Source organism: Entelurus aequoreus, linkage group LG02, assembly GCF_033978785.1.
Source record: "Entelurus aequoreus isolate RoL-2023_Sb linkage group LG02, RoL_Eaeq_v1.1, whole genome shotgun sequence".
Lineage (NCBI taxonomy): Eukaryota > Metazoa > Chordata > Actinopteri > Syngnathiformes > Syngnathidae > Entelurus > Entelurus aequoreus.
In genome coordinates, this window is record NC_084732.1 from 52926826 (window position 1) to 52952412 (window position 25587).

Consider the following 25587-nt stretch of genomic DNA (forward strand, 5'->3'; position numbering starts at 1 on the left):
GAAATATCCGGCTGAAACGTCGCGGTATGATGACGTATGCGTGTGACGAAGTCAGTTTAACGGAAGTTATGGTACCCCGTAGAATCCTATACAAAAAGCTCTGTTTTCATTTCATAATTCCACAGTATTCTGGACATCTTTTGCAATTTGTTTAATGAACAATGAAGGCTGCAAAGAAGACGGTTGTAGGTGGGATCGGTGTATTAGCAGCGGACTACAGCAACACAACCAGGAGGACTTTGTCGGAGAGCAGACGCGCTAGCCGGCGACCTCACCTTGACTTCCTACGTCTCCGGGCCGCCAAACGCATCGGGTGAAGTCCTTCGTCCTTCCGCCGATCGCTGGAACGCAGGTGAGCACGGGTGTTGATGAGCAGATGAGGGCTGGCTGGCGTAGGTCGAGAGCTAATGTTTTTAGCATAGCTCTGTGCGGTCCGGTTGCTAAGTTGCTAAGTTAGCTTCAATGGCGTCGTTAGCACAGCATTGTTAACCTTCGCCAGCCTGGAAAGCATTAACCGTGTATTTACATGTCCACGGTTTAATAGTATTGTTGATTTTCTATCTATCCTTCCAGTCAGGGGTTTATTTTTTTTGTTTCTATATGCAGTTAAAGCACGATGCTATCACGTTAGCTTGTAGCTAAAGCGTTTCGCCGATGTATTGTCGTGGAGATAAAAGGCACTGAATGTCCATTTCGCGTTCTCGACTCTCATTTTAAAGAGGATATAGTATCCGAGGTGGTTTAAAATACAAATCCGTGATCCACAATAGAAAAAGGAGAGAGTGTGAAATCCAATGAGCCAGCTTGTACCTAAGTTACGGTCAGAGCGAAAAAAAATATGTATTTCACTGCATTCTAGTCCGTCACTCTAACGTTCCTCGTCCACGAATCTTTCATCCTCGCTCAAATTAATGGGGTAATGGTCCGAATCGCTCTAGCTGCGTTGAAAACAATAGGAAAATATGAGGGAGTGAACAACTGACAACGTCACGCTACTTCCGGTAGGGGCAAGGTTTTTTTTTATCAGAGACCAAAAGTTGCGAACTTTATCGACGTTGTTCTATACTAAATCCTTTCAGCAAAAATATGGCAATATCGCAAAATGATCAAGTATGACACATAGAATGGATCTGCTATTCCCGTTTAAATAAAAACATTTCATTTCAGTAGGCCTTTAAGTCCGCTTGGACACTTTATGCATCAGACACACCAAATGTCCACCAGCTGTCTGGCAGCTAGCTCAGCACCAGGCATTGTAACAAGGACTGGTGCATTATAAAAACCAACAATTCATGAGGAACTGATACAGTCACTGTTTCAAAAGAATAACAGAGTAGACCTCAAGGCCTCCTCAGCTAAAATAGGTTGTAAACCACACTATAAACATAACTGTATACGGTACAAAAACTAGACAAGTGTGCTATTCCCTTATGGAATAACAGAATAATTGGGGAGTCAACAAGAAATACATTACAGTGTATCATCGCACTCAAAAACTCCAAAGCAAATATGCCTCCTAAGGCTAGAGAGTACTATATAGAATCTGATTGGTCCCTTAAGAGGATGACATAAGAACAATCAGATTAAATGCTTTGTAAGCGCTATCTTCTGGTAATACAATGACATCAACGACACAATCACTGCTTTTCTGTCAATGACCTCATCTTTTATCTTCTTGCGGGGAAAAAGCCAATCTTTCAGAGATGATGTGAAGACAAGTAGCAGTTCAAATATCTACATTTACTTGCCCTTCTGTCAACACAACATTGACGGTGTAAAATTATAGCTTTAATTGTGATTAATTAACAACATTAAGGGTTAAGGGGGGAGGAGTATATTTCTAGCTAGAATTCACTGAAAGTATTTCTTATATATATATATATAAATAAAATAAATACTTGACTTTCAGTGAATTCTAGCTATATATATATATATATATATATATATATATATATATATATATATATATATATATATATATATAAATAAAATAAATACTTGAATTTCAGTGTTCATTTATTTACACATATACTCACATAACACTCCTCTCTACTCATTGTTGTATTTGAAAGTGCAATGCTTTGCAGCCAGTAGCACAGCCTTTGAAAGAGCATAGGTATGTGCAGTGTAATATTCTGGGTTGGAGTCAATAACCCGGCGAGGTGACGAGGTTACGTCTCTTTACTTCATACTTCAGAACTGACTCCCACACTTGCATTAAATATGTGCTATTTGGATTTACACTGCATGAAAACATTTTTTGAAAATAATTTTACCTTTGCAACCTCATTATACTATTGGCTAAGTTTTATATTCATAAATGTAAGTTTCTCAATACCCGACCAGTTTTTTGTGCCTTTAAAAAATATTTAGAACTCTACATTAAAACACTTTCTACCTCTAACAACCAAAAAGCTGTGAAAACGATGATGCTGTGTTCAAAATGTAAGTTATTTATTGAAATTGAGTGAGCCTATGGCTTTGCACTTTGTTTATTATATATATATATATATATATATATATATATATATATATATATATATATATATATATATATATATATATATATATTGTATTCTATTTTAGTTACTTTGAATTTACAACCCCCTGGCGATGCTTTGTACTGTTTTTGTACTGTTTTGTTCTGTTTTTGTATTTACTTTGATTATTATTTTCAACTGTTTTGTAAATGTTGAAATGTATAAATAAAGGTTTATAAAAAAAAATACAAAAAAATAATACAAAAAAAAGACTCCCACACTTGCCGTCAGGGTGCGCAATACAACGTAAACCGTTGGCCAACCATAAAGTAACCACAGAACACTATACGGTATAGTGTTCTGTGGTTACTTTTTGGTTGGCCAAGCAGACGTGACGACAGGCTGTCCTCACTCAGGTCCGCACGGACCTGGAGGAGGCGTAACTTAAGTCCGGCTGGAAATCGGGAGAATTTCGGGAGAATGGTTGTCCCGGGAGATTTTCGGGAGAGGCACTGAAATTCGGGAGTCTCCCGGAAAAATCGGGAGGGTTGGCAAGTATAGGTGGGGGTGAAATGCTAAAATAATTTTCCCATCGCCAGAGTTGACTATGGGATGTGAGACCTGATACTGTGGACCTTGAACATTCTATTGTGTGGACACAGAACAATTGCCAAAACAACACGGAGGAACCTGTCGCTCTATCTGTCTGCAGGACTGTCTGAAAGGCTCAGAACACAATTAAGTAATTCTGGTTTGAATGTGCAAAACAAAACTGCTGACTGGTAACAAACATAAACTAGTTCACTGATTTCTATGAAACTTTGCTGAGGGGACAATGCAAAGATAATCAATGTTTTGATTGTCACTGAGAGAGAAGTATTAACTGACTGTGCAGGCGTACCCAAGGATGTGGCCAAATACTACAATTGTGTCTCTTGCTATGATAGTTTGTATTGTAGCATGTGCAGACTCCCTGGATACTCATTAGTTCCTCATTATCTTGCAGTAAAAGGAGCGACCAGCTAGTCTCTTGAGCGTTGCCAGATGGGTGGGAGTGTCTTTACACATCCTTAACTCCCTTTAGAATGTGCATTCCATCGGTATGCTGCATGGCATTTAGCCAGGTTCCAGTATATTACCTCAGTAACGGGAATGTTTTCATCCCTGTATGTAAGGACAGACATTCGCCAAATTTTTAAGCAGGCACTAACATTTTTTACTTCTGGTAGAACACTTACTGTATATGATTAATACTGTTTAAAATAGCAAAGTGGTGGAAATACTCAGCACCTTTCCATCAATACTGACCATTACATCACAAGATGCAAGCATATACAGTAGATAGTAGATAATTAATATCCAGCAGGCATCAACACACACACTTACACACACTAGATCCATAGCAACAGGCAGAAACCACTCAAAACATTTCTATTACTACTAATCAGTGTTGGGCGGTAGCTCGTTACATGTAGCGAAACTACGTAACTTAACTACACTTCCCAGTAGCTTGGCAGTAGCTTTACCACTTTTTAAACGAGTAGCTTAGCTATTTGTAGACCCATGTAGCGGGTAGCTTAGCTACAAAGCGAAGAGAAATGAACTAGTGCAACTAGGCAGGGAGACAAAAATACACACGCACACACACATATAGGTATATAGGCCTGGGCGATATGGCCTAAACATAAAATCACCAATTTTTTTCAAAAAATTTGATTTTTTCCCCCTACTTTTTAAAGGAAACCATCGAATACAACAGACAGACATAATTCAAAACAAGTTTTTCTTTTATTAGATCAAAAATTAGTACACTGCATACACTGCATCTTCCTCTTAGCAAAATTCTGATTTGTATAATGTTGTTCTTTTTAAATCAGATATAAATTGTACATTTTATGGAAAAATTTTCAAATAATTAAATTAAGAGCTTTCCTTAGCTTAGCATTTGTATTAGCTATGTTTTGCAATAATCATTTTTGTTTCATCAGACCACAGAACTTTCCTCCAGAAGGTCTTATCTTTGTCCATGTGGTGTCAGATGAAACAAAAATTGAGCTGTTTGGCCACAATACCCAGCAGCATGTTTGGAGGAGAAAAGGTGACACCATACCAGTGTTTCCCATAAACTGCCAAGATACCTGTGGTGGTGGGGGCGTGGCTATGGGCGTGGTCACATGACATCATCGAGTAATTTGCATAATTTACTACAATGATATGATTTTCTCTAAAAAGGCTCAAAAAATGTATACTTACTAATTAATAATAACAGTTTTGTTTTAAACGTCCATCCATCCATCCATCCATCCATTTTACATTATGAATACACAAAAGATAACTACTACAGTATCAAATTAGTATTAGTATCTGAAGCACCGTCTCCACGTGTCTTTATTGACAACAGGGTTATAACCTGGACACGTTAGCTCGTCGGTATGGTAACAGGTGACTGTTACTGCGTGTGTCTGCCCCGGCCCCCGAGTCAAACAGCGGTTAATGAAGCAGCGTCAGGCTGCTCACCATCAGTGAAACGCTTGGTGAAATCGCGGATTAACGTTAAATATATTACGAGCCGCGAGCGATGCAGCTATAACCTATCTCACCTGGTAGAGCACCTGCTGCGGCGACCCAGTTCGATCCCACCTGACAGTCGCTCTGCTCCGCGTCAATCCCCCCTCCTACCCTCTTTCCCCCTCCCCCGTGTCTCTCCAGCTGTCCTTTCAAAATAAATGCATTCAAATCCCGAAAATAAAACTTAAGAAAATCCGAGTCGTGGCGGACGTAATTCTTTCGTGACGGGCCGCCACAAATAAATGAATGTGTGGGAAACACTGCCATATCTACCTACCTAGCATGGTGGTGGTAGTATTATACTCTGGGCCTGTTTTGCTGCCAATGGAACTGGTGCTTTACAGAGAGTAAATGGGACAATGAAAAAAGGAGGATTACCTCCAAATTCTTCAGGACAACCTAAAATCATCAGCCCGGGGGTTGGGTCTAGGGCGCAGTTGGGTGTTCCAACAGGACAATGACCCCAAACACAAGTCAAAAGTGATAAAGGTATGGCTAATTCAGGCTACAAATAAGGTTTTAGAATGGCCTTCCCAAAGTCCTGACTTAAACGTTTGGACAATGCTGAAGAAACAAGTCCATGTCAGAAAACCAACAAATTTAGCTGAACTGCATTTGTCAAGAGGAGTGGTCAAAATTTCAACCAGAATCTTGCCAGAAGCTTGTGGATGGCTACCAAAAGTGCCTTATTGCAGTGAAACTTGCCAAGGGACATATAACCAAATATTAACATTGCTGTATGTATACTTTTGACCCAGCAGATTTGGTCACATATTCATCCAGCCATCCATCCATCCATCCATCTTCTACCGCTTGTCCCTTTTGGGGTCGTGGGGGGCGCTGGGGCCCATCTCAGCTGCATTCGGGCGGAAGGCGGAGTACACCCTGGACAAGTCGCCACCTCCTCGCAGGGCCAACACAGATAGACAGACAACATTCACACTCACATTCACACACTAGGGCCAATTTTGGTGTTGCCAATCAACCTATCCCCAAGTGTATGTTTTTGGCTGTGGGAGGAGGCCGGAGTACACGGAGGGAACCCACGCAGTCAAGGGGAGAACATGCAAACTCCACACAGAAAGATCCCGAGCCCGGGATTGAACTCAGGACTACTCAGGACCTTCGCATTGTGAGGCACATGCACTAACCCCTGTTCCAGCGTGCTGCCAGTCACATATTCAGTAGACCCATAATAAATTCATTAAAGAACCAAACTTCATGAATGTTTTTTGTGACCAACACGTATGAGCTCCAATCACTTTATCACAAAAAAAAAAAAAGAGTTGTAGAAATGATTGGAAACACAAGACAGCTTTACAGGTAATGTAAACTTTTGACCACAACTGTATATATATATATATATATATATATATATATATATATACTGTATGTATATATATACGTATATATATTAGGGCTGGGCGATATATCGATATACTCGATATATCGCGGGTTTGTCTCTGTGCGATATAGAAAATGACTATATCGTGATATTCGAGTATACGTTCTCACGCAGTTGCTTTTAGCTGCAGGCATTACACTACAGGCTCTTCCCACTCTTTCTTGTATGTCCTTCTCACAGACAACAAGCGCACCTTCTTACATACGTCACATACGTATACGCCCTCGCGCAGCAGAGAGGTAGCAGCATGGCTATAGTTAGCTGTGGTGCCTAACCCTAACCCTAACCCTAACCCTTAATACGAGAGAAAGAAGGTGCGAATCTGGTAACAAATGAAGGAAGAATTAATTCCCAAGAAAAACAGCAGGGGGTCCATCGTCTGGCGGTGGTTTGGCTTCAAGTGGGAATACCGTATTTCCTTGAATTGGCGCAGGGAATATAGTATTCGCACGTCTAGAATTACTGCCGGGTCAAACTCGTTTCTCAAAATAATTAACGCATGCTTGGCCTTATCGCCGGTTTATTATTGAAGCTGGATCAAATTCGTTTCGCAAAATATTAATTTTATTATCGCATGTCTATAATTTTCGCCGGGTCAAACTCGTTTCGCAAAATATTTAGCATATGGCTAGAACTTCCACCGGGTCAAATTCGTTACGTCACGAGTGACGCATCTGTCCTCCTTTTCAAAATGGAGGAAGCTGATTTCAGTAGTTTACAATCGCACAAAGGAAAAAAGATAAAGAGCTTTTCAGTAGGATTTAAGGTCCAAGCTATTGAATACCGGTACAGTATGCTAAAGAGAACAGTAAGCAGCTATGTTTTATTAATATACCGTAGCTGCGTGTGTGAAATACTGTATAAGTCATTAAATCACTCCCGCCTCCTGGTGGTAGAGGGCGCTGCCGCGCTAGTGATCCTTCTTGCGACTTCCTGTACTGCAGAAGAAGTGAACACACGCAGCAAGAGATTTATTTTTTCCCTCTGCCTGAACTTCTAACATGGAGGATCACATACAGGTATCTAAAATAAAACAGTTTTCTAAACTGGACTTTCAATCGAAGCAGGAGGTAATAATTAAAGGAATATCTCCATCGAAACAGAGACTTTTAAAACTGAAGAAAGAAAATAAGGAAGACTTCTATAAACAAGTTATCGATGCTTTTGGTCAGAAGGAGCTGCAAATGGACTCCATTTATAAGTACAGGTAAGACCATAATAACGTTTTTTTTAATTAAATGTGCTTTTCATGATGGTATGCTTACATGACACTCAAAGCGCACGCCTAAATTTTATGGATTCCTTTTGGTAAACGCCGGAGTGAGAAGAGGTTTTAAAATAATTACCGCATGCACGGCCATCCCGCCGGTTTCCGGTAAACGCAGGTGTGACAGGAGGTTTTAAATTAATTAACGCCCCTGCGGCTATTCAAGGAAATACGGTATGTCGAACAGACAACCATAATTTGTCAAGTGTGGGGAAAAAGCATTGCTACAAAAATTAGCATTACTGCTAATATGTAGATATCATTTGAAAAGTCACCTGCTAGAGAATGAAGAGTGCTTACTCCGCATGTCAACATCTCTGTTCGGTGCCACACGCCCACACCATCAAAATGCAGAGGCAAACATTTCCAGATCAACACCGTATGTAGATTAACTACGATCAAAGTATTGGACAGGACGTCGAAAATGTGTAATGAAGTTGTACTTTATATAAGAAAAAAATGCCATACAAAACGATCCTTATATCTTGTTATCTGTCATTCATTTACCCGAAGGCTGTTTTTGGCTGTTTTCGAAGTGGGGCTGTTGAGTTTGGCAATCGCCTTGTGCAAAGCTAGTACAACTTTTTGTACTTTTGTGCTTTTTTGGCTTCGCTGTGTCACTGTGCCGTGACACTTTGTAGCTTGTGTCGATCGGTGCTGCGAGCTAGCACACCGGAGCCGGCTAGCATTACCGGCCTGAGATACGGAGGTGGATTTTTCCTTCTGTTGCTGGATGCGTCGGCAGATAGACCGTGATGCCTGCACCGAGGAAAAGCCCCACATCGGAGGAGTTCGAGGAGATGAGGCTCACACTCCTTTCCCTGTGCGGTGACGTGACTGCGGTGAGGGAGCACCAGGAGCAGCTTTTGGGTCTACTGAAGGAGGTGAAACAATTACGCCTCCAGAACGTGGAAAAAGATCGGCGCATTGTGGACCTGGAGCAGCGAGTGGACGAGCTGGAGCAATATTCCCGCATGAACGATGTGGTCATCACCGGCATCAAAATCAAGCCACGCAACTACGCGCGTGCGGTGGCCGCGGACAGCGGGGAGCCCAGCGTGCAGGAGGCACAGTCGGTGGAGCAGCAGGTGGCCTCCTATCTCCAAAGCAGGGGGATAGAGATGGACCTGGAGCACATCGAGGCTTGTCACCCACTGCCCATGAGGAACCAGAGACCACCCGCTGTCATCATGAGATTCGCAAACAGAAAGAAGAAGATCGCACTATTAAGGCAAGGACGCAAACTCAAAGGAACAGATGTTTTCATCAATGAACACTTGACCAAGAAAAATGCTGACATCGCAAGGGTCGCACGACAACTTAAAAGGCAAAGCAAGATTCAACAAACCTGGGTAACGAACTGTAAGATCTTCATCAAACTAAATGGGACGCCGGAGGAAGCAAAAGTCTTGGTGATAAGGAAAATAGAAGATCTTGATAAGTATTGACATTGATGCAGTACTTGGTATCAATGTAGCTTGTGACTTTTACATCATCTCAATGCTACCCACACCAAGAACACAGACCACACCAAGTATTAATATGGACATGTTACAGAAGATCCTCCAACATCAACAAAAAGAACTGGACATGTGTGAGTATCAAGAGCACACCACAACAGAGACTGATATGGACATAGACCCTGATAATAATTTTTTCTCTGCGATTGTTAAAAACTGTAATTATTTTACCCGCGAACAATATAAAAACAGTGTAAAATCAGAAGATAGTCTATCTATAATACATTTCAATAGTCGAAGCATGTACACTAACTTTGAGGCTATCAAGGATTACTTGAAATAATTTAGTCATCCATTTACCATTGTTGCAATTACTGAAACCTGGTTCAACAGTGATAAAGGTATTGATTTTAGTCTGAATGACTATGAATTAACATACATAAACAGAATAAATAAAATAGGAGGAGGGGTCGCATTGTACATTCATAAATCTGTTACATTTAAAGTTTTAACAAACATGACCATAGCAGTCGATGGATTATTTGAATGTTTAACAGTGGAAATCCTAAATGACAAAAAGACAAATATCTTCATGAGCTGTGTATACCGGGCACCTGGTTCAAGCATAGAAACTTTCAATGAGTGGATGGGTAAACTATTTTCCTCTGTGAACCAAAAAAACATATTTATCTGTGGTGATTTTAACATTGATTTGTTAAACTCAACCAAGCAAAAACATGTTGATGACTTCATTGACACTATGTACAGCCTGTCTCTGTATCCAACCATAACCAAACCAAGCAGAATAACAACACATAGTGCCACAATCATTGACAACATTTTTACAAACATTATGGGAAATCAAGTCACCAGTGGCCTATTTATATGTGATATCACTGACCATTTACCTGTTTTTACTTTATATGACTGTCATCTCAAGAAAACCAAAGACACTATGGCAAAAATCTCTAAACGAATAACAACTGAGGAAACAATCTGTGCCCTAAACAATAGTTTAGCAGTTCAGGATTGGACTTCAGTATACAAAGAACCTAATGTGGACAGTGCTTATTGTAATTTTTTAGACATCTTTACTTCCCTGCATAATAAACATTCCCCCGTAAAAGAATATTTTATAAAAGGAAAAAATAAAAATAGCCCTTGGATCACAAAAGGGATAATTAATGCCTGTAAAAAGAAAAACAATCTCTACAAACTTTTCATCAAAATAAAAACAAAAGAAGTCGAACAACGATACAAGAAGTACAAAAATAAATTAACTGATATTATAAGAACAAGCAAACGGTTATATTATCAAACAAAACTATATGAAAACAAAAATAATATAAAAGGAACTTGGGATGTTTTGAATAGTCTAATAAAACAAGGATATTCCAAGTTGACATATCCTGATTACTTTATTGATGAAAACGGTGAAGATTATAATATGAGTAATGTAGTAAACAAGTTCAATAGTTTTTTTGTAAATGTTGGTCCTAAATTGGCTGTTGATATCCCAGACAATGGAGTTACAAAATCAACTATTGAACAGAATTCTTCGTCATTCTTCCTCTCAGCTACAAATGAGCAGGAAGTGACAAACATTGTGCGGAAGTGTAAAAGTAAGTGCTCCACTGACTGCCATGATATCAACATGATATTGGTTCAAAAGGTTATCCTGAATATTGTAAAACCATTAACTTATATATGTAATTTATCATTCCAGACTGGCTGCTTTCCAAGTCAAATGAAAATCGCTAAAGTAACTCCGCTCTTCAAAAGTGACAGCAAACACGCTTTCACCAATTACAGACCTCAGTTCTCAAAAATCTTAGAGAAACTATTTAACTCTCGACTTGAATCTTATAATCAATGACGGTCAGTATGGCTTTAGGTCCAAAAGAACAACTTCAATGGCAATAACTGAAGCTATTGAGGAAAATACTAATGCACTGGAGCATAAAAGATATGCAGTTGGTATTTTTATTGACCTAAAGAAAGCATTTGATACCATTAATCATTCAATTCTACTAGATAAAATGGGAAGATATGGAATTAGGGGGCTGGCTGGTGACTGGTTAAAAAGTTATTTAACAGGGAGGGTACCGTTTGTTAAAATGGGTACATTTTTATCTGATACTCTTGGCATTGCTTGTGGTGTCCCCCAAGGGTCCGTGTTGGGGCCAAAACTGTTTAATGTATATATTAATGATATGTTTAATACATCCAAAATACTGAAATTTATACTTTTTGCAGACGACACAAATTTATTCTACAGTAGTGATGACTATAATGAGCTCATAAATACAGTAAACACAGAACTAAACGGATGGACACAAATAAATTATCTTTGAATATAAATAAAACTAAGATAGTAATGTTCGGAAATCGCAACATAACGTCTGAACAGAAAATAAGTATTGATGGTACCCAAATTGAAATCGTAAATGAGAATACATTTTTGGGAGTAATAATTGATAGTAAACTATCATGGAAACCTCATGTCAGACACATTAAAACAAAAATCTCCAAAAGCCTCTCAATTATAAACAAAGCAAAACTATACCTCAATGAAAATGCACTCCGTACTCTATACTGCACCTTGGTACTGCCATACCTTACATACTTTGTTGAAGTATGGGGGAATACTTACCAAAACACAATTCATCCTCTGATCATATTATAGAAAAGAGCAGTACGGTTCATTCACAACGTTGGTTATTTAGAACATACTCATAATCTGTTTATGCAATCAAAGTTGCTCAAATTTGATGACCTTGTTAAATATAATACATTAATAATCTTATATAAAGCTTTTAACAAATTATTGCCACCTAATCTACAACGTTTTTTTATAAGACGAGTGCAAGCTCATAACTTGAGAGGCTTTGGATATTTCTTATTGCCGAGAGCTCAAACCACTCGTAAACGTTTTTGTGTGTCTGTATGCGGAGTAAAACTATGGGACCAACTGGACTTACAACACAAGCAATGCCAAACTATTAATCGATTTAAACTATTATACAAACATGGGGTCTGGTTCAAATATAGAGATGAGGGTCTTTAATTTGACCTGCTGCTATACTCTGTCTCAAAGTGTTAACATGTGCTCAATGTTTCCTTACCATTATTGCTATGTTGTCTATTACCATTATTGCTGTGATGTCTATTACCATTGTTGGTATATTCATTATTCCTACATTGTTGATACAAATGATTGTTACAGTGTAATAATTATTGTTACCTGTGGTAATGCCACTATGATACAACATCTGTATTATAATCCTTGAACAAAGTGAGAGTGAAACTCATGTGAATAATCACTGAATGGAGAACTGGGGGTGGGATTAAATAAATTATCTTCTTCCCACTCCCTTTCAGGCAAAACTGGACAATAATGCACTATATTAATTTATATTATTATGTTTTGTCAACTTGTACGTCTTTGTCATTGCCTGAAATAAATAAATAAATGAAAAAAAAAAAAAAAAGGCTTGTAATCCTCAATCTTAACAACCACAATGCACCTGCTCCCGGTCTTTTTAACATCCGGTTTGCCGCAATGAATTGTGGAACATGCAGTATTTTAGTTAACCCTTTGTTAGGCTATGAAGTAGAAAACAACTCAATTCAATGTCAGTGTTTCTCAAATAATCAATATCAAATACATGTATAAATCAAATCAATTCTCTTTTAACTCTTTTTAGCTGTAAATAATAATAGATCAATTTATCAGCAATTAAATCAAGCATGCAAATTATGAATGATCATCACACATGAACTATACAACCCATAAGTTACAACACCGTATGAAAAAAATAGTCAACAAAAGGAGACAACGTCCACAGGAACCTACCACATAACGAAGGACATACAGTCATACACAATTTGATTTCCTATTATGTAGCTAATTTTTATTTGACACTTATTGAAATATCTTGTGTGACATCATGCACAAAAGTGCACTTTATTTGTTTTAAACTATTGTAGTGGCGTTCTGTACAAAAAGTGCACTTTAATTTAGTGTTGTTATATGTCATCTTAGTGACATCATGCACAAAAGTGCACTAATAGCTTTAGCTTGTTTTAAAATGTCTCTGACAATTTTGCACTTTCTGTTTTGGAAATGACATGAATGTTTGTGCCACTGCTTAATAACTGTTTAATAAATACTGTGTTGGTCAATTGACTTAGTTGTGATTTCCCTCTCTGCATGAAAGTTTAAAATGAGCATATATTAATGCAGTATGAACAAGAATGTTTTAATGTAGACACATAGAATCATCATACTGCTGTGATTATATGTATCAAGTGTTCATTCAAGGCTAAGGCAAAATATCGAGATATATATTGTGTATCGCGATATGGCCTAAAAATATCGATATATTAAAAAAAGGCCATATCGCCCAGCCCTTTTATATATATATATATATATATATATATATATATATATATATATATATATATATATATATATATATATATATATATATATATATATATATATATATATATATATATATATATATATGTAACATGCAAACTCCACACACAGATGCTCATACGGACTTTTGAACCAGTGTCTCCTTGACTGTGAGGCATATGTGCAAACCACTATGTTGCTATGCTAAAACAAAAAGTTTAAATGAGTTAAGTGTATGCTAACTGCCCTTGCCTAAAATGCCAACTGAAATAAAATGTAATAAGGTTCTGGCCCAACATGTTTGAAATCATGACAACAATAAGGTAATTGTTGAGTTACAAAATCAAGCATAACCATAGCTACTGTATAGTTTTGAAGAAAGGAGGACTACATCTCACATTAACCTCTTATTGAGACACAGATTAAATAAAACACAATGTATACCTACATAAAATTTTATGTCCACAAGAATCATGGTGTTTTTCAATCAATCAATCAATCAATGTTTATTTGTATAGCCCTAAATCACAAGTGTCTCAAAGGGCTGTACAAGCCACAACGACATCCTCGGTACAGAGCCCACATAGGGGCAAGGAAAACTCACCCCAGTGGGACGTCAATGTGAATGACTATGAGAAACCTTGGAGAGGACCGCATATGTGGGTAACACCCCCCGCCCCTCTAGGGGAGACCGAAAGCAATGGATGTCGAGTGGGTCTGACATAATATTGTGAAAGTCCAACACATCAGCGAAAGTCCAGTCCATAGTGGGGCCAGCAGGAACCATCCCGAGTGGAGACGGGTCAGCAGCGTAGAGATGTCCCCATCTGATGGACAGGCTAGCGGTCCACCCCGGGTTGGGAGCAGAGTAGAAAAGAAAAGAAAAGGCAGATCAACTGGTCTAAAAAGGGAGTCTATTTAAAGGCTAGAGTATACAAATGAGTTTTAAGATGGGACTTAAATGCTTCTACTGAGGTAGCATCTCTAACTGTTACCGGGAGGGCATTCCATAGTATTGGAGCCCGAATAGAAAACGCTCTATAGCCCGCAGACTTTTTTTGGGCTCTGGGAATCACTAATAAGCCGGAGTTCTTTGAACGCAGATTTCTTGCCGGCACATATGGTACAATACAATCGTCAAGATAGGCAGGAGCTTGACCGTGTAGTATTTTATACGTAAGTAGTAAAACCTTAAAGTCGCATCTTAGGTGCACAGGAAGCCAGTGCAAGTGAGCCACTATAGGCGTAATATGATCAAACTTTCTTGTTTTTGTCAAAAGTCTAGCAGCCGCATTTTGTACCATCTGTAATCTTTTAATGCTAGACATAGGGAGGCCCGAAAATAAAACGTTACAGTAATCGAGACGAGATGTAACGAACGCATGGATAATGATCTCAGCATCGCTTGTGGACAAAATGGGACGAATTTTAGCGATATTACGGAGATGAAAGAAGGCCGTTTTAGTAACACTCTTAATGTACAACTCAAACGAGAGAGTTGGGTACTTTCTCTCAAGCCAACATGTGTATGAAAAATAAGCAGGTGACTCTCCAATCAGAGTTAAACACTTGTGTCATTAACCCACAGGATAGCACATAGGGGCTGGCCACAATCCAACCCAAAATGTCTTATCACAGTTTAGTCTGCTCTAACAAACCAAATCCACTGTTTTCCAGGATTTGAAGAACTTATGGTCAGTAGGCTTTATTGCACTCAGCAGTATAGCATGTGACAAAGTCAAGTGTCACAAGTTGATGAAGTAGAAGCTTAATCAACAACTTTACCTTGTCTCTACATGCCACAATGTATAAGTTGCACACAAACGAACAAATGGAGAAACCCACACTGATGCAGGAATGTGAGGTATGTGCAAAATGAGTAGGAGTGCAACAAACAGGGAAACACATGCATGTGAAATAAATACATCATCATATCTGAGATCTACAAAAAACATCAAGTGATGTGCTTGGACAGTTGCAAAATATTTGTTTGTACAGTATTGCACTTTGGTGACTTTAAGGAAACATTACTGGTATTTTATAATGTTTAAAGTGTTAAGTGTTAAAACTGATACACACACATAGATTACCCCACATGCAGCCTCCAATGTGAGTCATGTTTTCCCGTACTTAGAAGCTTCCTCCCTCACGGGCGTCACATTAAACAACACTCTATGTTCCACAACGTTTGTCAGATGACTCAATGTTATGTCATCCCAATGCTATCTCAGCTTGAGTCAACTGCTTGGCATCGAGGGGTGGCCGACAGGACCCGGCACTCTGTTGCTGCCAGGCGAGCGACATCATCTTTTGTACACTAAATCCCCTTCCCCTAAAAAAAACTGCCTCAGCACATACTGTCTTTTTTTCCCCTACTCTCTCTCTGACTGGGGTGGGGCATGCAAGCTCTAAAGAATTAGTAATATTGGTAATTTACTATATCTATGTATCCTTAAAGGGCAACTGCACTTTTTTTTATTTTGCCTATCGTTCACAATCATTATGAAAGACATGAACACACGTCTTTTTTTAATTAGGATTTTAAAGATGATAAAAAAACCGCTTGGAAGATGCGGCTAATGGGAGTCACCAATGTAACCTTCAAAGCCCTCTAAAACAACTTCAAAACCCTCCTTCAACGTTTTGTATACACACTGCAAGTGTAGTAACAGACACTTTTATAACAATCATCATAATTACAATGCTGGGACTGACTTCTTCCACGCATTGATTTCCGTTTCCATGGCAACGCACGTCCGACTTCGAGCAACTTCCAAATACAAACGCTTGTGTGTGTTCTAATTATGGCAGACTTGGTTACAAACAACAAAGACGACTATTTTGGACAAATGAGGATTCACAAACAAGTGTGAATGTTGTCTGTCTATCTGTGTTGGCCCTGCGATGAGGTGGCGATTTGTCCAGGGTGTACCCCGCCTTCCCCCTGAGTGCAGCTGGGATAGGCTCCAGCACCCCCCACAACCCCGAAAGGGACAAGCGGTAGAACATGGATGAATGACTTACAGTTTTTGAAAACCTCAAATTTAAAATTGCAGAACATTTGGGTTTTTAAAAAACTGTCAGCCTCGATCATCAAAATTATAAGAAATAGAGGCTTGACATATCTCACTATGCATCTAATGAGTTTATATCACAAATTAGTTACACATTTGAAGTTGAATTGCTAAAATGAATTAACTTTTGCTTGATATTAAATTTTTTGTTGGTTTTCCCTGTTGTAGTCACTGACCCTGCCATTAAATGTGATTGCTAGGAAAATCATTCTGTATATTGTCTTGGAGGTTGGAAAAAAAAATGCTATCTTCAATGTGGTTTGTACACACGAAGAGACTTTATTGACACAAAACACAAAAGTTAAGCAGGCATTTCTTCAGATGAAACTGGAGGTTTCACTAGTGACCTGTGCTGGTTAATACAACCAATAACAGAGCATTTCGTGTCACACCATCAACGTATTTTTGTTTGGACTAAAAATGGCGGACTCACACAACTTAGACTTAGACTTAGACTTCCTTTTTATTGTCATTCAAATTTGAACTTTGCAGTATAGATAAGAACGGAATTTCGTTGCATTAGCTCATGGTAGTGCAGGATAAAAAAGCAATAAGGTGCAGATATAAATAAATAGATTACTGTACAGATAAAGTTTGCATATTTCACGAGTCAATGCAAATCTCAAACAGCTCACTTGGAACGAGGAACACAATTGTTTTATAAATATCTCCTCAACGCCTCCATGGTTTGAATTCATATTTCCGGCAAGTATGGGGATCCCATATAAACAAAAACAGATGCAAGCAGGCAAAAAAGTGGGTTTTGCAGAATATGAGCCCTTTAAATCCCTGCTGTTGTGATCTGACACTATATAGCAAATACAATTAACTTGATTTTCAACAGCGGCTCCCTTATACAATTTATAGTGAAATGTGAACACTGATTCCTAGAGGTGGTAATCTTTGGGCACCTCACGGTTAGATTACGATTACAATTCAATACATTTATTATTATTAATACTATTAATATGTTTACAAGACTCCTCCTTTGGCTACTGAGGTATGCAGTATTGAATCATTTCTGTTTTTTGGATAAGTGCGCACAGCATAAATGGAAGACTAGATACATGAGAACTGTTGTAGCCTGTTAAGTGATAAAATACATAAATGACCTTACTTGGCGAACAGACATCCCTGATTTAATTTTTACGCCTTCTAAAACCACAGAATGCTAAGACATTTTGGCCGTAGTCACCGTAAACTTGCATCTCAAAAACGTGTGTCGTCTATCTGCATCATCATATCTATGGCTGACAAGACGTTTAGTGCTTCCGTACAGTGTGAAAATTATTGTCTCTCCTGACGTATTCATCTACTTGCTCATTTCCTCTTCTTAGCTGGTTACTCTCTGCTGTAACGCTGTTCCTATTAGCCTTCTGTTGAAATGTACGAAGAAAGTATTCTTTTGTGGTTTCGCTACTTCACGTTCAAGCTATCTTAGCATAGCTTGTCCTCTCCTCCTCCCTGTGTGTCCACGCTAACCCAGCTAAGGCATAACGTTAAAAGAAGTTAGCTAATAGTTCTCTCTTGGTTAGTTTGAACCGAACCTAGAAGTAATGTTTAGATAACATTAGCAATAATGCCACATTTTAGAACCTTCTGTATTACTTTAATTAACATATGTAAATAATTGATGTTTGGACATTTTTCCATAGATTCATTAATAGCCCACGTTGTAAACTTGATGCATCGCAGAATCTATAATTTTTCCCACCTCGACTGATACTTAATTCACACCTTTTCTAAACTACCACTGCATACCACAACCACAATAATAAATTGTTAAATAAATACTTCTACAACAGTGTTAGCTAAGCCAGTGTTTCCCACACATTCATTTATTTGTGGCGGCCCGCCACGAAAGAATTACGTCCGCGACAAATAATTTTTTTTTATTTATTTTTTTTGTCCTGTCCAGCTTCACAGGCAAATCATATAGTTGATGTAGATGCCCATATCGGCTGTTCAGATTTACTTTACAAAAGAGAAGTGTAGGATACTTCTCTTGTTGCCTTATTTGTATTTGACTTTATTAAATGTATTTATATTAGAAACACAACATGTGTATATAACAAAGGGTGCAAAGTTTGCAGGCAGTAGGAAACACATGGTTAATTAAGTGTAGGGAGTAAAACTGATGGCAGTCTAAAGTTCAAGATTTTTGGAGCTCTTTCTTCAGTGGATCAGATGTTTGATGAAGCTCTGTGTCTATCTACCACCACTACTGTTTTCTGTTTATTTGTTACTGACTGTGGCAGGACACCTCTGCCTCTGTTTCACTTTATGTTGCTGGTAAATGATATGGTTGTAGTAGTAGGCTAAAGTTAAATTATTTAGTATGCACTAATTAAAGGGGCAGAGCTTTAAGAGACATTTTAGCTTTTATATTTTATAAGATATATTTTTGGTAAGAACCACAATTAATAAATATATTTCAGTGAATAACTTATTGTTCAAATCTGTATATAAATATGTACATAAAGTGTTGTAATTATATTGTAAAATGGATGGATGGATGGATGGATGGATGGACATTAAAAAAAAACGGTTATTATTAATTAGTAAGTATACATTTTTTGAGCCTTTTTAGAGAAAATCATATCATTGTAGTAAATTATGCAAATTACTCGATAATGTCATGGTGACCACGCCCATAGCCACGCCCATAGTCACGCCCCCACCGCCAGAGGTATCTTGCCAGTTTATGGGAAACACTGTAAGCATTATCTTTATAAACAACTATAAACAATATTGACGTTGCCCAATACTTTGTGAACAATCTCTGTAATATATAGCAAATGTGCAAAATCTTTAAATGAACACTGATGTGCACGTGAGGAAATACATGTTAAGCCCGCTATATTTTTGGCAAAACAATAAGCCTTATTCTAAGATTTGACACACATAAACAGTTCCACTGATCCAGGAAGCAGGTCACATATTTCCATGCAATTCTAGGAGCGTACAGCAGCAGCAGTCAAGTGACTTCTTTTGCCTACGGGCCAAATTCCACATAGTCCATGACCATTAACATTATCCCACCCAGACTGGTTCAAACCCCTCCCATCTTCAACCCGTCCCACCCTGACTTTTAACAGCAGTTCTTGGGGGAAGCCTCGACTTCACATGCAGCTGTTAGGACTTCTCCGCTGGCAGGAGAGCTCGGAAGAGGTTGTACGGCTCTTCCTCACGCTGTCAACATCTCCTCTTCGCTCACTTACACAGCTGTGCTTATGCCAGAGGAGCACGAGGGCGGATTAACAGATCCCAAACACACACTGGGATCCAAGCCTCAAGCTAGTGTTTGCTTCCCAAATCATGGAAGAAACACATCTTCAGGTGGAATAGTGTCAGGTGTTCTTTTTACTGTGATGACATTATAATCTTCAGATTCATTAACTGTGATACTTTTTTTTTGCAGCTGTATAAAAACACCCAATAATATATACTAGTCTGAGACCTTTTAAGTCAAACACCCAACACTGTACGACCATGAAGTCGTACAGTTTGTAATGTGATAAAAAAATATGTCTCTAAAATCGTACTAAACTGAACTGCTGTCATGCATGGTGTAACCTTAGACTTCAATTCAGCTATGAGTGACTTTTTCTCTTTTTTGTTGCTATTTTATAACACTTACTCCATAAGATCCAACACGCGACCAGAGCTCAGCATACCTCATGAAATCATCCGTTCAGGATCAAAGGATTAACGCTGTCCATTATGCTTTTCATTTTGCTTTTTGTGGGTAAGGGTCAGTTACATGTTTATAGCACCAATTCACAGCAAAGGTCATCACATGGCATTTTACACATGCCCAGTAAGAGAACTACGCTCATTACATAGAAGCTAGCTTATCTCTCGCTTAGCTTTTACGGCTAATACCGAAGCACGCCGATGTGTTACTATGCTAGAAAGAGAGTTCCTCAGTGTTCGCTCTTACAATAACGCTACAGCTTGGTTATTATACAGGTTACGTAATGTAAATTAAGTATTGGTGATTAAATTTGAATGCATCTTTTAAGTAATTTAGAGGTAAAAGCGATTGCTCCCATTAGCTGCATTGCAAGCTAGCGAGAAAGAGCCGATTTCTACATGTTAGAAGGCAAAAACAAAAATGAAAACCTTTTGTTTTCTTGTCACTCATAAGGATTGTAAACAATAGGCAAAACAACAAAATCCACGCACAATTTGGACCAAATAACCGCTATTACATGTTATGTAGACCACAAGGAAGTGTTTTAAATGTAGAAAAAAATAATTATATGGCCCCTTTAAACACTGCATGTAAAGTTATTAAATGTTTAATGATGGGCACGGTTTAACACTAGAACGGATTATTTATTTTTTCCATAATTTCCAAATGACATTTGCAAACACAAAAAAATGTGTAGCTGTGTTCAACGTGAAATGGTCAATCAATGTAATATTCCAATTTAACTATTGAAATGCGCAAATATGATATTCTGCTTTAAATGCTCGCTCGACACTGACTGCGGGTTGGCAGGGTCAATGGGCTATGGCAGGAATTTGGACCATCGCTATCTGATCCCTTTTTACTTGGTATGCAGTTAATGAGCTTTTTGAACCCTCATTAGACACAACTCCAACACACACACACACCACGAGCTTTTCACCCCCACTCTGAAACAAGTACCAGCCCACTATTGTCTGACAGTGTGGAGACATGCAGCTGCCTGCAATCTTTTCTTCTGGAGGCAAAAGCCAGCATCACTTCTATACACACACACACACACACACACACACACACACACACACACACACACACACACACACACACACACACACACACACACACACACACACACACACACACTGGAAAGGGCAAAGTTTGTCATTTATTTGCGTGTGTTTTAGTGAATGGTGAGGGCAACACCATGAGGGTCAGGGAGGTCGAAGCAAAGTGTTGGAATGCACCTTGTCTACAAATATGCCATCTAATACAAGTTTAGTGTAAGAGTCTATAAGAGGAGAAAAGGGCAGTGGCGTGTCTAGGGGGTGGCTTTGGGTGGCACATGCCACCCCTAGAGTCCGATTGGCCACCCCAGGTGCCACCCCACTCAGAGGCGGAACGATTTGTAGCATACCGAAATAGTAGGACAGTGGCCGGCGTGCACATATCCTGCGGGTGGCAGTAGTGTGCTTAATCTATTGATGTGACGAGCTGTGCAGAGGCTTCGAAGGGCGGCGTGGCTCAGTTGGTAGAGTGGCCCTGCCAGCAACTTGAGGGTTCCAGGTTCGATCCCTGCTTCTGCCATCCTTGTCACTGCCTCTGTGTCCTTCCCCAGTGCCATCCACACTGGTTTAAATGTAACTAAGATGATGGGTTTCACTTAAACCTGCTCAGTGGCCTTGTGGTTAGAGTGTCCGCCCTGAGATTGGTAGGTTGTGAGTCATACCAAAGACTATAAAAATGCTTGGCACTCAGCATCAAGGGTTGGAATTGGGGGTTAAATCACCAAAAAGATTCCTGAGTGCGGCCACCGCTGCTGCTCACAGCTCCCCTCACCTCTCAGGGGGTGGAACAAGGGGATGGGTCAAATGCAGAGGGTAATTTCACCACAATTAGTGTGTGTGTGTGACTATCAGTGGTACTTTAACTTTAAGTCACTAGGAAAAAAGCGCTGTTTAAATATAATTCACTTCACAGTTCACTTCGAGGCGTGTGTCGAGTAATGGAGGGAGCCTTTACGCGAGGCACGTATCGAGGCTTTTGCAAGATTTGACAACATAAAACACCAAAGCTCCATTGAAAGATGTGCGGTATGTTTGGACTCTGGAAAGAGAATAAAAATGTTTTCAAATGCCAACAGTTAAGTTAAAGTTAAAGTACCAATGATTGTTACACACACACACTAGGTGTGGTAAAGTGTGTCCTCTGCATTTGACCCATCCCCTGGGAGGTGAGGGGAGCATTGAGCAGCAGTGGCCGCACTCAGGAATCAATTTGGGGATTTAACCCCCAATTCCAACCCTTGATGCTGAGTGCCAAGCAGGGAGGTAATGGGTCTCATTTTTATAGTCTTTGGTATGACTTGGCCGGGGTTTGAACTCACGACCTACCGATCTCAGGGCGGACACTCTAACCACAAGACCACTGAGCAGAATCAAAGAATAACGGAGCATAATATTAAATGTGTCAACAAACTTAATCCAAGCCGTTTACCGCTCTGTGAGCAGTATGAATAACACACAATTTGGGAAAAATTCAAAAAAATTATAATAGCATAGCAAGCCTCACATCTACCTTTTATGCCATATGACTGGGATAGGCTCCAGCACCCCCGCGATCCCATAAGGGACAAGCGGTAGAAAATGGATGGATGGACCTGAGTTTGATTCTGGGAAGCGGCGTGGCGTAGTGGGTAGAGCGCCCGTGTCAGAAACCTGAGGGCTGCAGGTTCGCTCCCCGCCTCTTACCATGCCGTTGTGTCCTTGGGCAGGACACTTCATCCTTGCCCCCGGTGCCGCTCACACCGGTGAATGAATGTTGAATGAATGATAGGTAGTGGTCGGAGGGGCCGTAGGCGCAAATTGGCAGCCACGCTTCCGTCAGTCTACCCCAGGGCAGCTGTGGCTACGAAAGTAGCTTACCACCACCAGGTGTGAATGAATGATGGGTTTTTAACATGTAAAGCGACTTTGGGTACTTAGAAAAGCGCTATATAAATCCCAGGTATTATTATTATAAGCGTCGTTAGTATGTACACTGTAAAAAAAAAATCAAATTTTTATGGTTAATTTACTCTAAATTTCTACTGTAATTTTTCTATTTTTTAAAAATAGTTTATAAAACTGTAGAATTGAAGACATTATCTGTAAATAAACAATCCGCCTGTTATTTTAAGTAATATGCCAGTAATGACAAACTATGTATATTTCTATTTTTTTTTACAGAAAAATACCAAATTAATTATACATAGCATTTTCTGTTTTCTTAAATTACTTTCAAATGCATGTAAAATTACAGTAATTATCTTTCATTTAATATGTAGCTTGTTATATAAAAGTCTATGTCCATACTAACAATCTAACACAGGGGTGTCAAACTCAAACACAGAGTGGGCCAAAATTTAAAACTGAACAAAGCCAGTCCAAGGTTGAACAAATTAACCTTTAACATACTCTACGAGCTATCGTCACGTCCACTTTTCATCCATTCTTACATCGTTCAGACCCACTCACAAGACACGTGCGGCTTCTGTACGCACACATGAGCGAATGCAACGCATACTTCATCTTCAGTGATACAGGTTACACTGACGGTGCCGGTATAAAAAACTTTAACACTGTTAGAAATATACACCACACTGTGAATCCACACCAAACAAGAATGACAAACACATTTCGGGAGAACCTCCGCACAGTAACACAACATAAACACAACAGAACAAATACCCAGAATCCTTTGCAGCACTAACTCTTCCAGGACGCTACAATATACACCCCCGCTACCACCAAACCTCCCCCCACACACACCTTGTAGCGTCACCGCCGCAACTTATAATCGGCGGGCCAGCTTTAGTGTTAATTTGATATCACCCCAAGGGCCAAGTGAAATTACACGGCGGGCCAAATTTGACACCCATGCTGTAGAATAAAGGAATTTTTCTGCAGAACGGTTTGCATCGTCACTTTATTAAAGGTGGTTGATCTTAACAATTCAGAAAAAAATCTGTAAAATAATGGTATTTTTCTGTGGAACTGCCAGCATTGTCACTTCATTAAAGGTGTTTGATCGTAATAATTTGGAAAAACTCTGTAGCATAAAGGTATTTTTCTGCAGAACTGTTTGCATCGTCACTTTATTAAAGGTGGTTGATCTTAATAATTTAGTAAAAATCTGTAAAATTACGATAATTTTCCGCAAAACGTTTCATGAAAATTTCTGTAAATATAATGTTTTTGATCATTATTTGGTTTACAATGTTTTACTTTAATTTTATGGTTTTCGTTTGGCAGCCGTAGCTGCCAGTAGATCACCGATTTTATTTAATTTCATCAATTGTCTCACAAGAAGATTAGTGGTGGTAAGCTACAGCTGACCCTGGGGCAGACAGACTGTTGTATGAAGAACAGTCTGGACAAACTATAGTCTTTGAGGAAAAGGCATCAAAAATCCAAGGTAATCATCTTTTTATGAACACCCGACTTACTTACAAGTAGTCAAACGAGACAAATGCCTTCCTGTGTGCTTCAGCATATTTCTCATGTGATTGACTTTGCTCTGAACTGCACTTTTTTTCTTCTCCGTGCTTCAAATGAGACAACTTTAGTGCAACTTTTCCCCTGCAAACAGAGCACTGGTCGAATGACAATAACTTCACTTCCCTTTTCTTCTAAACAGTGCAGAAGTGCTGAGGGTGCACTGGAATGAAATAAGCTTCCCCATGAATCAAACAGTCATTCGCTAAGTTGCTGCAGGCCTCTGCAAAGTAGCGGCGAGGAAAACAAACCCCGTGCCCGCTTGGTGGAGCTCCGCCCGGCCTCTCTTTACCCGTCGAGCCGCGCCGTGTTTTGGGCAGCGGAGAAGGGGAGGGCGTGTAACCTCACTGACCTGAATAAACTGGATCGTCAGGGCCGATTTGCCGACACCGCCGCCGCCCACGACAACCAGCCGGTACTTCTCCTGGACCGAGCCGTCCTTCCAGCCTGCCATCGAGGACACTTCGCCGTCTTCGCCGCACCAAGCCCCGCTTTTCTCCTCTTAGCCCCCCCGCGCAAAGGAGAGAGGGCCCGGGAAAGGTGGCGGAAATTGGACTCGTCGGTTGGGAAGGAGGCGCAGAGAGGAGTCCAGGGGGTTGTTACCGGTCCATACGCGTCACCGTGTCGGAGCTTCGACAACGACAGCGACGCTGCGGCGCTCAACAAGATGTGTGCGGCCAGGAG

At 39.6% G+C, this 25587-nt stretch overlaps 1 protein-coding gene across 1 annotated transcript in view; it reads right to left on the reverse strand.

The window, feature by feature from the left end:
- Positions 1-25587, reverse strand: part of rras2 (RAS related 2) — an 81110-nt gene extending 55523 nt beyond the window's left edge. Inside the window, exon 1 of the mRNA XM_062029062.1 lies at positions 25256-25587. Coding sequence (XP_061885046.1) covers positions 25256-25357 — 102 coding nt within the window. The 5' untranslated portion in view covers positions 25358-25587. The remainder of the gene's footprint in view (positions 1-25255) is intronic.